This window comes from Aspergillus pseudodeflectus, assembly GCF_044049435.1.
Source record: "Aspergillus pseudodeflectus strain CBS 756.74 chromosome Unknown BJX68scaffold_4, whole genome shotgun sequence".
Lineage (NCBI taxonomy): Eukaryota > Fungi > Ascomycota > Eurotiomycetes > Eurotiales > Aspergillaceae > Aspergillus > Aspergillus pseudodeflectus.
Window position 1 is genome coordinate 466,309 of NW_027263780.1, and position 14,222 is coordinate 480,530.

The 14,222-nt window shown below is 46.7% G+C and overlaps 3 protein-coding genes across 3 annotated transcripts; 1 reads left to right on the forward strand and 2 right to left on the reverse strand.

The window, feature by feature from the left end:
* Window positions 1-1,254: 1,254 nt before the first annotated feature.
* On the forward strand, window positions 1,255-2,943 carry BJX68DRAFT_252649 (glycosyltransferase family 69 protein; the record flags this gene model as incomplete). The annotated part of the gene is made up of 1 exon (XM_071042597.1): window positions 1,255-2,943. One exon carries the CDS (start codon window positions 1,255-1,257, stop codon window positions 2,941-2,943), a length of 1,689 nt encoding a protein of 562 aa, XP_070903760.1.
* Window positions 2,944-7,664: 4,721 nt separating this feature from the next.
* BJX68DRAFT_227256 (VOC family protein) lies at window positions 7,665-8,726 on the reverse strand. The gene is made up of 4 exons (XM_071038635.1): window positions 8,462-8,726; window positions 8,254-8,356; window positions 8,061-8,164; window positions 7,665-7,967 (listed from the first exon to the last, which is right to left on the reverse strand). The coding sequence occupies exons 1-4, from the start codon at window positions 8,564-8,566 to the stop codon at window positions 7,833-7,835; spliced, it is 447 nt and encodes a 148-aa protein (XP_070903761.1). The 5' UTR covers window positions 8,567-8,726; the 3' UTR covers window positions 7,665-7,832.
* Window positions 8,727-9,375: 649 nt separating this feature from the next.
* Window positions 9,376-10,883, reverse strand: BJX68DRAFT_252650 (uncharacterized protein; the record flags this gene model as incomplete). Its single annotated transcript, XM_071042598.1, has 5 exons — window positions 9,376-9,772; window positions 9,866-10,209; window positions 10,257-10,724; window positions 10,786-10,817; window positions 10,853-10,883. The coding sequence occupies 5 exons, from the start codon at window positions 10,881-10,883 to the stop codon at window positions 9,376-9,378; spliced, it is 1,272 nt and encodes a 423-aa protein (XP_070903762.1).
* Between the last annotated feature and the right edge of the window lie 3,339 nt (window positions 10,884-14,222).

Sequence of the window (14,222 nt, forward strand, 5' to 3'; positions counted from 1 at the left end):
TAGTTCCTCGGTAACGACGTGCTCTTCCTCGGAGGGCATCATTGGCGTAGTAAATCCTGAGTAGCGGCTCTTAACCAGAGGAACCTCTCGGGCATTGGAGTGTACAACTCGGAGCGACACTGTTCAATATGAAGGGTCAATTAAGGCCTAGGATACTGGGTGTGATATCTCAAGCCACCCTGAGCAGTCATTTTTCGACCCCTTTCTGGTCCTTTCAATTCGGGACGTGGGATCTTGCTCCAGGAAGTCCAGTGTTGGGTGTGTGGCAGGGTATATGTAGTCCGTCGAACGAGACCCCTATCGCTAGGACTGATCATGCCATACTCTGATTGCTCTGCTCTCCATGTCCCAGCGCTCCTGGTGTGCATATGACGTCTGAGTCTTTCGTTTGGTTGCGTTGGCAGATCAGGCATAATCCTTTGAGAACATGGGGGAAGACCGTATTACTTATAAGTGATGGCATGACGTTGATTAGAATGTTCTTCGCGCAAAGTCCTACCTGAAACAGCAATCTCAAAGTGGCCCCCACGCGTTCGGATTTTCCGTGACGCGCGGCGTCAGCGTCAAGTTGGAGACCACAGCCCAAGCGTCCAAAGTCTGGAATTCCACGTGTCGCCCTGTTCGAATGTCTGGTACGTTCCAAACCCCAGATGCCAAAACGTCCAGAAAGTACGGTAATTGGATTATACGGACTGGCACCTGAAACTGCCTCGCCACAACCTCTCCAGTCCCACGGTTGGGGCTCCGGCTGCCGCGCGGTGATTGGGGCGGAGCAACCAAGTCGCCTCCCTGCGGGGAAAAAGCACCCGACGCGAAAAGGAGGCTTAGACCACAGCCCACAAAATGCTCGTCGTCTGATTCGCCCATCCAAAATAGACAAGCCCCCGGAAAACTTTACGCGGATGGGCCAGGGGCGAGTTAAGCCTCTCCAGGAAGGAAGCTGTTGGACTGATCGTATCCTCGCAGGCGCTAACGCGTTTGACCCTAGGGGCGTGGTTCGCCCCCCTAATCCAAAGTCGGGCAAAAAAGTTGCGATGGACGGTTGACCCTGATTTTGCGTCCCACACTCCCCTCAAAGTGCAAATCGCAGGCCCCCATATTAAGGATTGGCCTTTCCAGTTTCTCAACCATCGAGGCAACACAGTTTTTGCAGCCAGTTTAACGAACGACATCTGGCATATCGAGGGGTATGGCTCATGTGGTCTTCTTGAGATTTACGCATTTCGAGTAATTGGCTGTCAACGGACTGTCAACATGTCTACAACACTACTTCCCACACATAATGGGCCCGAGGAGCGGCTGTCAATAGACTCGCAGGAGCTGCACGAGCTCTACGAGACAAAACTCCAAAGCGAGCAGTCATTCCCCGCACGAGTATCGCACGGGGTGTCTTCACTTTTCCAGCGATTCCCATCAGTCAGATACTCGCGTCGCCATGATTATACAGCGTTGGATTCAACATCAACATCAACATCAATACCGACGCGGCGGTACTACAGACACCTGCGCCGAATCCCCTACTACCTCTCCATCTTCATCTCAATCCTCATCGCCCTGACGGCCATCACATTTACTTTTTTCCCTTCATACACATACCCCCCACCACACTACCTTGCCCTACGAAACCGCGTCCTCAACACAGATCCAACTTCAAACCAGTCGGGTCGCGGAAACATCCACAATGAAAAGATCTTCATCGCAGCCAGTCTCTACGATCCCACGGGCGAACTCGCCCGCGGCCACTGGGCGTCCAGCGTCCTCGAGCTAATCACCCTTCTTGGCGAGGAGAATGTCTTCCTAAGTATTTATGAAAACGACAGCGGAGAAGAGGGTGAACGTTCGCTGGCGGACCTCGACGCCCGCGTACCCTGCAACAGCTCTCTTGTCTACGAACATCTAGACCTCGACGAACTGGCCAAACTGACGATCCCCGATGGCGCAGAGCGCGTAAAGCGGATTACATACCTCGCCGAAACGCGCAATCGCGCGTTGAAACCACTCGACGACCCATCAATCACCGGAGGAACCCGCTTCGACAAACTCCTCTACCTCAACGACATCGCCTTTGACCCGCTCGACGCGCTGCAGCTGCTGTTTTCAACGAATGTCAATGCAAAGGGGAAAGCAGAGTACCGCGCCGCGTGCGCGGTGGATTTTATCAACCCGTTTAAATTCTACGATACGTACGCCACGCGCGATCTCGAGGGGTATAGCATGGGCGTGCCCTTTTTCCCGTGGTTCTCGGATTCCGGCGACGGGCAGAGTAGGCAAGATGTCCTTGCGGGCAAGGATGCGGTTCCCGTGAAGAGTTGTTGGGGTGGGATGGTTGCGTTTGATGCGAGATTCTTTCAACATGTTCGGGAGAACAATACCGATGTCGAGACCAATGAGAGAAAAAGCAGCGAGGATACAGCTGGCATAACGACTCCAGCGCGCTTCCGCGCCCTAAACGACACAGACCTCTTCTGGGACGCGTCCGAATGCTGCCTCATCCACGCGGACATCCAACGCCCACCACCACACCCCGAATCCTCATCCCTGTCCTCGTCACCGGATGCAGAATCAATACCGGAAACGGGAATCTACATGAACCCGTTCGTGCGCGTCGCGTACGATCCCTACACGCTCTCCTGGCTGGCCACAACGCGGCGCGTCGAAAAACTCTACTCCGTCATCCACAACATCGTCAACCACCTCGTCGGCATGCCGTGGTTCAACGCGCGGCGCGAGGAAGTCCCCGGGGAGATCTATCACGATACGGTCTTTGTCCCTGCCAAGGAGGAAGGGGGTGTGGGCTCCTTTGAACGCCGGGAGCGCGTGGGGCGGCATGATGGGTTCTGTGGACGGTCTGGGTTGCAGGTTGTTGTTCCGCGGGAGGGGGAGGGGGAGGGAGGTGGGAAGGGGTGGTGGACTGTGCCGAGGCCTGTTGGGGTGGTGCCTTGAATTTTCCAGGATGTACGAGTGTGTATAGATAGAATTCTTTTAATTTATGACGATTTCACGAATACAGGCATTAAATCATATTAAGTTAACCAAGGGTGCGTCTAGCCGTTCTAGGGATAGGAAATACTATAAAAAAGCCATCTTAGTATAGAGAAGAGCAGGTAGTGTAGATAATATATATTAAGTGGTATCTAAATAAGGCTAAAGACTCTAAAGGATCTATAGATTTATATCCTATACCTTATCTTCATCACATGGGGCTGATTTCCCTTATTAATAAAAAGCGGGATAAGTAATAGTAGTTAGGGGCTATATATAATATTTATAACTCTATAATAATATAGATGTTCTAGATAATATTAGCTTTATAGATATTATAGTATAGAGGAATATCTATTACTAGCTCTTAAAGTCCTATTCTATATCCTATGAGTTAACCTAATAGATACTCTTCACTATGGATATATAGGCTTTAGATAATATATAAGTATTTCTTTAGTTATTAGATAAGAGTTAGCTACTATATAAGAGGGTATATAGAATAGCTATCACCCTCTCCCTACTTATTAAAGATAGAATCTATACTCTTAACTTAAGCCATGGCTTACTAGCTAAGTATGTCTAAGTAGTCACGGACCTCATAGACCTAGATAAACTCCTACTTGAATTTTATTCTTTATCACGAACCTGCGAGAATACTCCTGAGTATGCCGTCCTCAGCGGGATAGCAAAGAATATAGCGGCACGGTGCCAAGATTGCCTCGAGGACTTTTCCAAGACGATGAAGCGGTATGAAAGGCTAGATAGCAGGAGCCTGGCCTCGAGTGGAAGTAAGGGTCTGAGAGTCTTGAAGGACCTATATCTAAAGGTTTATTAGAGGGTGAAGTATACTAATTCTCTAGTAGAGTTCCAAAGACAGGTATAGAGGCATGTTTAGGTAATAAGCGTGGTTATTATAATAGTAAACCTATAAGCTCCCTAGATCACCTATATATAATACTTTTTTTTTTTTACTCTAACTAATAACCTATAGATAGATAAATATCCTTAAAGACTAAAAGTCTAAGTATTATCTAAAGGAGGCGTAGAGATAATATTATAAGGTTAACACTTAGCTTAAGTATATTAAAGGGGGTTATAGATAATACTAAGAGGTTATATTAGGGGTAGGTGGCTATAAGTAATAATACTTAGTTAGTATAACTCCTTCTTATTAGTATTAGTCTCACACTAAATATGAAGTAGGAAATCTATAGAGGCCCTAAAAACCACTCTTATTAGTACTCTTAGAATAATATTATATAGATCACCTAGAGAGAATAATATATAACTAGTTTAAGCTAACTATACTATATAGCTTTCTTAGTCTTAATATATAGAGAAAGATTAATATAATACATGAGAAGATATTAAAGAACATATATCCTTAGTCTTAAGTACTAGTACTACTTAAAGATATTCTAGATTAGGTTATACCCATATATATTAATCTAATAGACTCATGGGAGGCACTAATTACGTTTATCCTAGTTCATGATAAGCTAGATTAAATACTAATACTATGGATTTAGTTCTCTAACAAAATCCTACTTATAAAATTCCAAGGCATGCCAGGGCTTGATATGATTCCTAAGGCCACTTTATGCTCGAAGGCACCGTGACTGGGAAACAAATACACACAGGCTTGCAATGGGAGAGCACCTTTCTCCCGGGACGCCGTGTGGCCATGAGCATGGTATTCCGCCAGAGAGAGCCTAGACGGTCACTGGGGGATTGCTCTAGGTGTGGGAAACTCACTTTCGGGGTATGAGTAAGAAGTGAGGAGTGGCAGCTTTTGTGGTAAATACAAGTACCCCATCCGGTTTGAATCCACGCTTTACGCCGCTAACCTGGAGCTTAAAGTCACAACTGTATCAATGTATCTCTCAAGCCCGAAGTTGAAGCAGACTATATGGGACTAGATGGACTTGTAGTTGAATCTAAGAACATACAGATATTTAGGCACGTGCGGCTCATTAAGTCATTACTACCTTTTCTATAGGGGGGCTAGTAAACCTGGTACAGGTGTATAGGTAGGGAGCTTGGAATTAGTAAAGGTTACTTATCTTACTATCACATAGAATGTGATTATCTATAAGCAGACTCTTAATTTTATACTAATTCGAGATTTGGTATGAGTAAGAGAAATAATTAATCAAGCTAGAACTTCTTCTATTATAGGTTGTTGTTCTAAGGGAGGGGGATGGGAAGGGGTAGTGAACTGTGCTGAGGCCTGTTGGGGTGGTGCCTTGATTTTGAACTTTTCCAGGGTGTACGAGTGTGTATAGATAGAATTCTTTTAATTTATGATGATTTCACGAATATAGGCATTAAATTATATTAAGTTAACTAAGGGTGTGTCTAGCTATTCCAGGAACTAGAAATACTATAAAAAAGCTGTCTTAGTATGGAGAAGAGTAGGTAGTATAGATAGTATATATTAAGTAGCATCTAAATAGAGCTAAGGGCACTAAAGGATCTATAGATTTATATTCTATACCTTATCTTTATCACGCGGGGCTGATTTCTCTTGTGACTAAAAAGTAGGGTGAGTAATAGTAGTTAAAGGCTATATATAATATTTATAACTCTATAATAACATAGATATTCTAGATAATATTAGCTTTATAGATATTATAGTATAGAGGAATATCTATTACTAGCTCTTAATATCCTCTTCTATATCCTATAAGTTAACCTAATAGATACTCTTTACTATAGATATATAGGCTTTAGATAATATATAAGTATTTCTCTAGTTATTAGATAAGAGTTAGCTACTATATAAGAGGGTATATAGAATAGCTATTACCCTCTCCCTACTTATTAAAGATATAATCCGTACTCTTGACTCAAGCCATGGCTTAGTAGCTAAATATATCTAAGTAGTCGCGGACCTTATGGACCTGGATAAACTCCTACTTAAATTTCATTCTTTATCACGGACCTGCGGGAATACTCCCAAGTATGCCGTCCTTGGCGGGATAGCAAGGGATAATGAAGCGGTATGAAAGGCTAGTTAGCGGGAGCCTGGCCTTAAATGGAAGTAAGAGTCTAAGAGTCTTGAAGGACCCATATCTAAAGGTTTATTAGAGGGTAAAGTATACTAATTCTCTAGTAGAGTTCTAAAGATAGCTATAGAGGCATGTTTAGGTAATAAGTATGGTTATTATAATAGTAAACCTATAAGCTCCCTAGATTACTAGTATATAATACTTTTTTTTTCTTACTCTAACTAATAACCTATAGATAGATAAATATCCTTAAAGACTAAAAGTCTAGGTATTATCTAAAGGAGGTATAGAGATAATATTATAAGCTTAATACTTAGCTTAAGCATATTAAAGGGGTTATAAATAATACTAAGAGGTTATATTAGGGCTAGGTGGCTATAAGTAATAATACTTAGTTAGTATGACTCTTTTTATTAGTATTAGGCTCGCACTAGATGTGATATAGGAAATCTATAAAGGCTATAAAAACCACTCTTACTAGTACTTTTAGAATAATATTATATAGATCACCTAGAGAGAATAATATATAACCTATTTTAGCTAATAATACTATATAGCTTTCTTAGTCTTAATAGATAGAGAAAGGTTAATATAATATATAAGAAGATACTAAAGAATATATATCCTTAGTCTTAAGTACTAGTACTACTTGAAGATGTTTTAGGTCAGGTCATACCCGTACATGTTGATCTAATAGACTCATGAGAGGTACTGACTATGTCTATCCTAGTTTATAGTAAGCTAGATTAAATACTAATATTATATATTTAGTGTTTTAACAAAATCCTGCTTGCAAAATTCTAAGGCATGCTAAGGCTTGATATGATTTCCAAAGGCCACTTTATGCTCGAAGACACCATGACCAGGAAACAAATACAAACCGGCTTGAGCTAACTTGGAGCTCAAAGTCACAGCTGTATCAATGTATCTCCCAAGCCCGAAGATGAAGCAGACTATATGGGACTGGATGGACTTGTAGTTAAATCTAAGAACATGGGGATATTTAAGCGCGTGTGGCTCATTAAGTCATTAGTACCTTTTCATAGGGGGTCTAGTGGACCTATTACAGGTGTATAGGTAGGGAGCTTGGAATTAGTGAAGGTTGCTTGTCCTGCTATCACACGGAATATGATTATCCATAAGTAGACTCTTGATTTTATGCTAATTCGAGATTTAGTGTAAGTAAGAGGAATAATTAATCAAGCTAGAACTTCTTCTATTACAGGTTATTGTTCCAAGGGAGGGGGATGGGAAAGGGTGGGGCACTGTGCCGAGGCCTGTCGGGGAGGTGCGTTGAGTTCTATAGGCATCGATGCATCTAGATGAATGATGGTATATAATATATTTGTGGGTTCTACATACGTTCTGCCACATAGGCTCAAAGAAGGATGTTGATCATAGGTGGTGAAAGCGAAACCAGAGGAGACAAGCAGAGTTATACGCGCACATAGAGTACCCTTGATATACAGGCAGGCGGGGGTACTTGGAATTCATTAGTGATATCTTTATTAGTAGGTTATAGTAGTCTAGGGTAGTCGGTGACCCAATCACGCCTTGGTTTAGGAAGCGGACGCGTCTATAGGCCATGGACTGCGCAGCAAACCTCTTAATAAATGCGTATACCAAAAGCTAGGGGTTGTTGCCGTGGTCGGCTCTAGCGTAAGAACAGGAGGAAGAGAGCAAAGAAGGTGCGACTGCTGTCATGTACAGCTACGCAGCCTTTGGCAAGATCGCCGCAAAGCATAGCATTGAGTGGCCAACAATTACCGCTTCGCTGGCATTTGGAAATAAACCACACTCACCACGCTAAACATATCAAGGGTCTCCACGCCCTTTCTAGCCGCGTTGCATCTCATAACAGGCGAACCGATTCCCTTCCGGATCATGGAAATTCATATACCACCCAAATGCACCCTCCGCGGTCCTGTCTATAACTATCTTCCCACCATTCTCCTGGACTCGCTGCTTGGTCTGTTTTGTGATTTCCCCTTCTGGTTAGTTCGAGATTCTTCACTGTTATGGGGGCTCAATGATAGGTAGTGGGCCGTGGACACCCTCACTCACCTCGTCTAGAGAATCAACCATATAGTAGACGGTCATGCCGCTACCTGGGAGTTGGGCTGTGCAAGGCGAATTATCAGAGACTTTGACAATTCCCCCAGAGAGGCCTATTTCGAAATGATATAATTGCTTTAGTTGTGTTTCTCGAAAAATATACTACAAGGCCATAGTGCTTGTATACCAGGGGCCGACTCACCGTTATGGTCAGCAAAGCTGTATCGTCGGACCGTGTCGTCACCATCAGTCTCGGGGTTCGCGGCTCTCCAATCCCACAGTGGGAAGATGGCTGCGTAAAAGGCCTGATCGATGATCAATATTTGTAGTCTTGTGTCTTTGACTTTGGGCACGTAGGATGTTCACTTCGGAAGAGGCCAGAGTAGTCAACGAAAGGAACTGGAGCAGACCTTTTGCTTCTCAAGATCCCGTCCTGGAATTTCAATCCAGCAGGGAGAGCCGTTGAGGGGGGCTTGCCATCCGGCCGTGGAAGAGTCTCCAGCGGAACTTGCCATTGTGCGTACTACTATACGGAACAGGAATTCGGATCTCGAGGGTCAAGCAACAAGTTCGTTCCGGTTATCGCGTAGGAACGAGGCATGAAGGTCCTTTTATAACACCTTTAAAGGACAAGACATTGCCGAGCAGCTTCTTTTGGGAATACGAGCTCGCCACCTCGAGATCTCGAGATGTGGGGGATTTTTTGGAGATGAGAGGACCAGCCCCGCGTCCAGTTTTCTCCTCTGGCTCCACTTGAACTTGGTATCTCGTATTTGGCGGGGACCAGCCAACCAATGGACCAATGGAAGGCTCAGTGGGGACAGTCTCTTACATAGGCCGAGACAGCTACAATCACAATCCCAGTAGGGGAGGTCCTGGAATCACACATTTGTGGGAGATTGCAGTAGGGGATTTCTTTTACTAGGGGTAAGAATCGTGGAACAGAGAGGCCTTCCGTGATTTTAAACGCCTGTTAATCTAGCCTCTGTTCCTAATGTTTAGCTTGGACTGGGAAGACAAAGACTTTGACCAAGTTCTAACCCAAATCATTAGAGGTATTCTTGTATTTAGAGGATGTAAGTGTTAAATTATTTATCCAAGACTAATCAGGTATCTTTTTTAGGGACATATAATGAGAGCATTTGGTCGTCCAAAAAGGATGGTATGTCACTTTACTCCGTACCAATGCTATACTTGCGAATCTAGAGTTTGAACTAGGACAAGATCTGAATTAGTTATCATCCCCTGCAGCCCTAAGCAAGATAGGAAGTGGGGTTAGCGATTTGGCTCTAGTATTGAAAAACTTCCTACAGCGCTCGCCAGCCTAGTTACCTACCCTCCCCAACGTACTCGACCTGTTGCCCTCGAAGCTCGACCCGCCCCTGTCCAGCATCCGCTTGCTCTCATCCGGATCGTCGTCGTAGGTGTTATCGTCGTCGTCATCGCTCATGAGGCCGCACAGTTCAAATTCTCCTTCCCCAACAGGCACACCGCAATCATCCCCGGCAACATGGCCGTCTGGATAGTCTGTGACGTTGTTCGGCTGGGCGTTGGAGAGACGATCATAGATGCAGACGAGCACGTTGGCGAAGAGGAATACAATGTAGGCGACGGAGAGGAGGATGAGGATGTACGAGACGTGATCGTTGGAGGAGGCATCGGTGAGGGGCATTTGCTCGGCGTTGGCAGCCCATAAGGAGGAAGCCGGTGGCATAGAGGCACTATGGACAGCAAGTCAAATGTTAGCAAGATGATCTTTCTATTCTACCCCATGCTCAGCATTAGGGTGTAATACGCGGTAGGGGAGAACCTACAAATATAGGAATAACTGGAAACTATTCCACCCTCGGCCCCCATCCCCAACAGAAGGCTCATCTCGCAGAATAAACGCAATCTCAACAGTCCTCGAAACCCCCGCCGCCATCAACGCAAACCCAAACGCAGCGTGCGTCGCAGCGCTAACCATGAGCTCCTGCGGATGCGCAGACATGGTCCACCCGGTGACGAACAGGACAGCACCTGGGACAAAGCTGCGCTTTGGCTTCTTGCTGTGATGGTCCCAGCTCAACCACATCCCAACCACACCAGCACACCACCAGATATTCCCGATCGCCGTGTGCTGCCAGTCATTGCGGACCCAGGCTGTGCCCCAGCGATGCTCGGTGAAGGTGTTGATGCAGCCGAATGTAGCAATGTAGCAATGACAGCGCTATCGTAGAATTCCTGGGATCGGCCGCGTCGCCGGAGCCAGAGCTGCCCGACGAGGAGGATGATGGTTAGAAGGACGCCGTAGGCGATGAACGCGCCGCCCATGATGAAACGCGCGGCGCACTGGCCCAGATAGTCACCCTGGCAGAACCCCAATGCCGTGATTCCGCCGAAGAGCATCTGCGCCCATGAGAGGATTGGCATGAGTTTGCCCAGGACGGAGTGGCAGGGTCTGAGCAGTGTGCGTGCCCGCCTGTTTATCTGGCCCTTCTCCCAGTGTCTCTTGAGATATAGTCCGAAAACAACCTGGGCGACAAGCAGGATCTGGAGGATCCAGGAAAACGAGGCGTGGATGTTATTGGCCGTGTACTCGCGGCCGCTGTGCGCGTGGCCGAGGAAGAAGCCGGCGATGGCGAGGACCGTGCCGAGGACTTGGGTTGGGACGTGCCAGCGGGACGTGCCAATCTGTACTAACAGGTCAGTATATGGTCTTTCAGAAAGTCGATGGGCAGGAGAGCATGCATACACCCAGGACCAGGCCAATGGGAAAGACTACCCCTTATGCGAACATTTGGATGAAGATGTGGACCCACATGACAATGCCCTGTTTGTAGTAGGATTCATCAGTGCAATTCGAAAGCACCACAATGCGACTCACCAGGGGCTCAGGCGAGATAGTCTCGCCTTCTAGGATCTTGCTCTCGCCGCCATGATGATCGTGAGCCGTGATGGCGGGAACGACCGCAGCAGCGCAGAACAGTAGTCTTGTCGCCGTCCTCATCGCTTCTCCAGGACTCTAATCGCCTTTGTAAAGCGAGAATAGGTAAGGTTGCAGAGAAGAGACCAAAAAATGTGAAAAAAAAAAAAGAAATCAAAAAAAAAAGTATGGATGTATCTGGGTGGACCCCAAAACGTCTGCGAATTGTTGGGCACATTCTGCGGAAATTCCGGAAATTTCGAGGATCCCCGAGAAGCTACAGGGCTGAGATGCAGCCTAATTGCGGCTGACTGATTTGTAGCATGCTGTGAGCCCTAGTGGTTTGTTAGTGCAGCTCTGTGGTTCGTTCGTGGCCAGCCACAATCTCGTCGCAAGACTTGGCCCGAAACAGGAAATACACCGCGACGACTCGGGGACTCGGCGTATTCGTACCCACGTCATTTTGCGTGCAGAATATTCAGCTGCCTCAAAGAATCCGGTTGCCTGTTGTACACAATTCGCTACATATCTATTTTTTCCGGCCGAACCCTGTGAGAATATGGCTACTTTACGGCCTCTATATACTCTGCGGGATGGGGATCTGCAGGCGACCCCTGCGCCAGGACAAAGACAAGGTGCATCTACTTATAGAGGGAGGGAGAAGCTGAGACTAAGTGCAATAGGTGAAGCTTTTATCTCAAAGTTAACTAGAGCCTTATCTGATATGCAGAGCGTACAGGTGCCAGAGTCTCAATATACCCTGCGCACAGCAGATCCGCAAGCCCCAGGAAGAAAAGGCGCTGCGAAGCTCTTGTGGGTGCTTCTTATGCTACCAAGCTCAAGCATGCCTGTATTTAATTTATAGCTAGGACTATCGCAGACCTCGTGATTCCACATAATAATATCAACGGCACCGCAGACCCAGCCCAGAGCCGCTAGGGGCCACCCTCGCCTGCATTCCCAGGCAGAGGTAGCAATGCAACAGCCAATGGCGCCTCGCGCACCGATGAAGCAGAGCCAGAGATCAATGCTTTTATCGCGCAAGTCAGGGCTAAGTGTACTAGGGCCTTTAGTGTCCCTACTTGGCTACTAGGGTTCCATCCATTTCCCACGCCCACCTATACCTGACTACTAGGAATCAGATGGTAAGCTGAGGGATGACCTAGAAGGCACCCTAGAGTCTAATAAAGCTCTCCTCTTAATCTACTACACGCGGCTAAGTCCCTAACTCCCATTTATAATTATCCCTAATAGCCTTAATACAAGTAAACTACAAAGATCCTGGCTGTTCCCTGCTAAAATAATCCAGATAGTAGTATTACTGCAAAATCATTAGTCCATGTGGAATTAGAGTAGGTTGCTATTATATTGGATCTCTAGCTCTATCTTTATAGGGGCTAATTAGTCCATAGACCTCCTATAAGGTATTATTATTTTGGTTTCTATCATTATTTCTATTTTGCGCCTCGGCACTTCACCAACCTTGCACACTTGGCTTCCAGCATGATCGCGAATATTGGACATGACAGACCAAGAGTAAGGCCGCGGCTGAGGAGAAAGCATCCGCAATGGATTGATCCGGAGGAGCCTAGGTCAATGTCGAATGATGAGAGGCGTGCAATTCCTGCCGTCTGCTACATCAACTGCATGTTCGTGGCCTCGCTTCCAGTTCTCCAGCAATTCATTTCTAAATCAATTTGCTAATAACTCCTCCTTCCTCTTCTGTATATTTATTCTGGCCTGACATCTTGGTCATTGCTAGGCAACCGCTGCGAGTAAGGACCGACTGACACCCGACATCGATCCGACCTCGCTGCTTATAAATAATCGGTTATTATGGTTGTTAAATAGCTTTGAATATTAAAAATATATGAAGAATGTGTTCAAACATGTCCCTCACGTTCAACCACACCCCACACCAAAAAGAATTCACCCTACATGCGGATCCGCCCCTCATCCGCACCCCCACCCCCAAGCCGAAGGCCCAGCGCAACACAAAGAACAACCAGCTGGGCAATCGCCAGCGCCACCCACGACCCCACCATCCCACCCACAATGAAATATCTCATCCACCAGTCCCAGCTCCGCATCGTCGGTGGCCCTGTGTACCAGCTCGGACGATCGTCTGGCGGGAGCCCCATCTCTCTTACTCTCCATCCCTGCGAGGCACCCAAGGCGATGAACGCGACGACCTGCAGGACTAGAGTAAGCAGGCTAAGGCCGCCGCTGCCGTGGTTAGAATTATTGCTGTTGGCGTCATTGCGGGACCGGGCGACCATGAGCTTAATCTGCGGGATTGCGGCCGTGAACGAAGTGAGGATGCCGGTCAGCCGAAGGAGGATGCCGTAGACGCAGTTAAAGAAGATAAGGGTGGGGTCATCATCTTCATTTCGTGTGATGAGATCCAGGCAATGAATAGCAAGGGGGAGGGTAACAACTGCGTGCGTAAGGACGATAGCGAGGATCGTCGCGTTGGAGGGTGAAGAAGTAGTAGTTGAAGCAGGAGCTATGCCTCTCTTATTGAGACCAGAATGTTCCTTGCTATTGTTACCAGGAGTGCGCTGATTTGCTTGAGCGCGGACCGACACAAAGACAGCCAGCAGGCTAACTGCTGCTATCCAGTGGACAAGTGGCTGGAGGTAGACCACAAGAGCAGAAAAAAGCTCAAACCCTTTTAGATCACCATGGCGGAAGCAGGACCAGGCATTGGAAGTAAATACACTTTTTATTCGAGTAGCAACTGGTTGTAAGGAGAATCATATACCAGCCAGAGATGTCTTGTGCGCCATTTATACTGAGTGCGAGAAGTTGAGGAATATAGGACGCGATAAGGAGTAGCGTGATTAAGCTAAATAATCCAATTCATGGGTCAGTTATCAAGTTTGAGCATGGGATTATAGGGCCCAAGGGCAAATACAGATGGATTGTTGTGGCGAGAGGGGTTTGCACTTCACGAGGACAGTCCCTGATAGGCATCGTGGGTGGACTGGGAAGGAATGTTTGCGGGGCAGCAGGGTGCACCGAGGAAAAGATGATATATGTTGAATAGTTGGTTCCTGCTAGGCTTAGTGGGGAATAACCCCGGCAGGTTGTTGCCGGAGGCCCTGGTCAAGCTGGCCCCATCATCCGACTCCGCCTTTGGGCCTGCGAGGACGAGTGTCGGATGACCTCAGTTCCTTCCAGATTATATTGTAGTATGGATGTACACGAAACGGCCCCACCTGCCAGAAAAAACACGCATTGATTCCGGTTGTTGGATTCTCTCG

Coding starts and splice junctions, on each gene's coding strand:
- BJX68DRAFT_227256 (XM_071038635.1), bottom strand. CDS start 8,566: ATGGCAAGTTCCGCTGGAGACTCTTCCACGGCCGGATGGCAAGCCCCC. Junction 8,165..8,253: donor CAGCTTTGCTGACCATAACG/GTGAGTCGGCCC, acceptor ATTTCGAAATAG/GCCTCTCTGGGGGAATTGTC. Junction 7,968..8,060: donor TGGTTGATTCTCTAGACGAG/GTGAGTGAGGGT, acceptor ATCACAAAACAG/ACCAAGCAGCGAGTCCAGGA.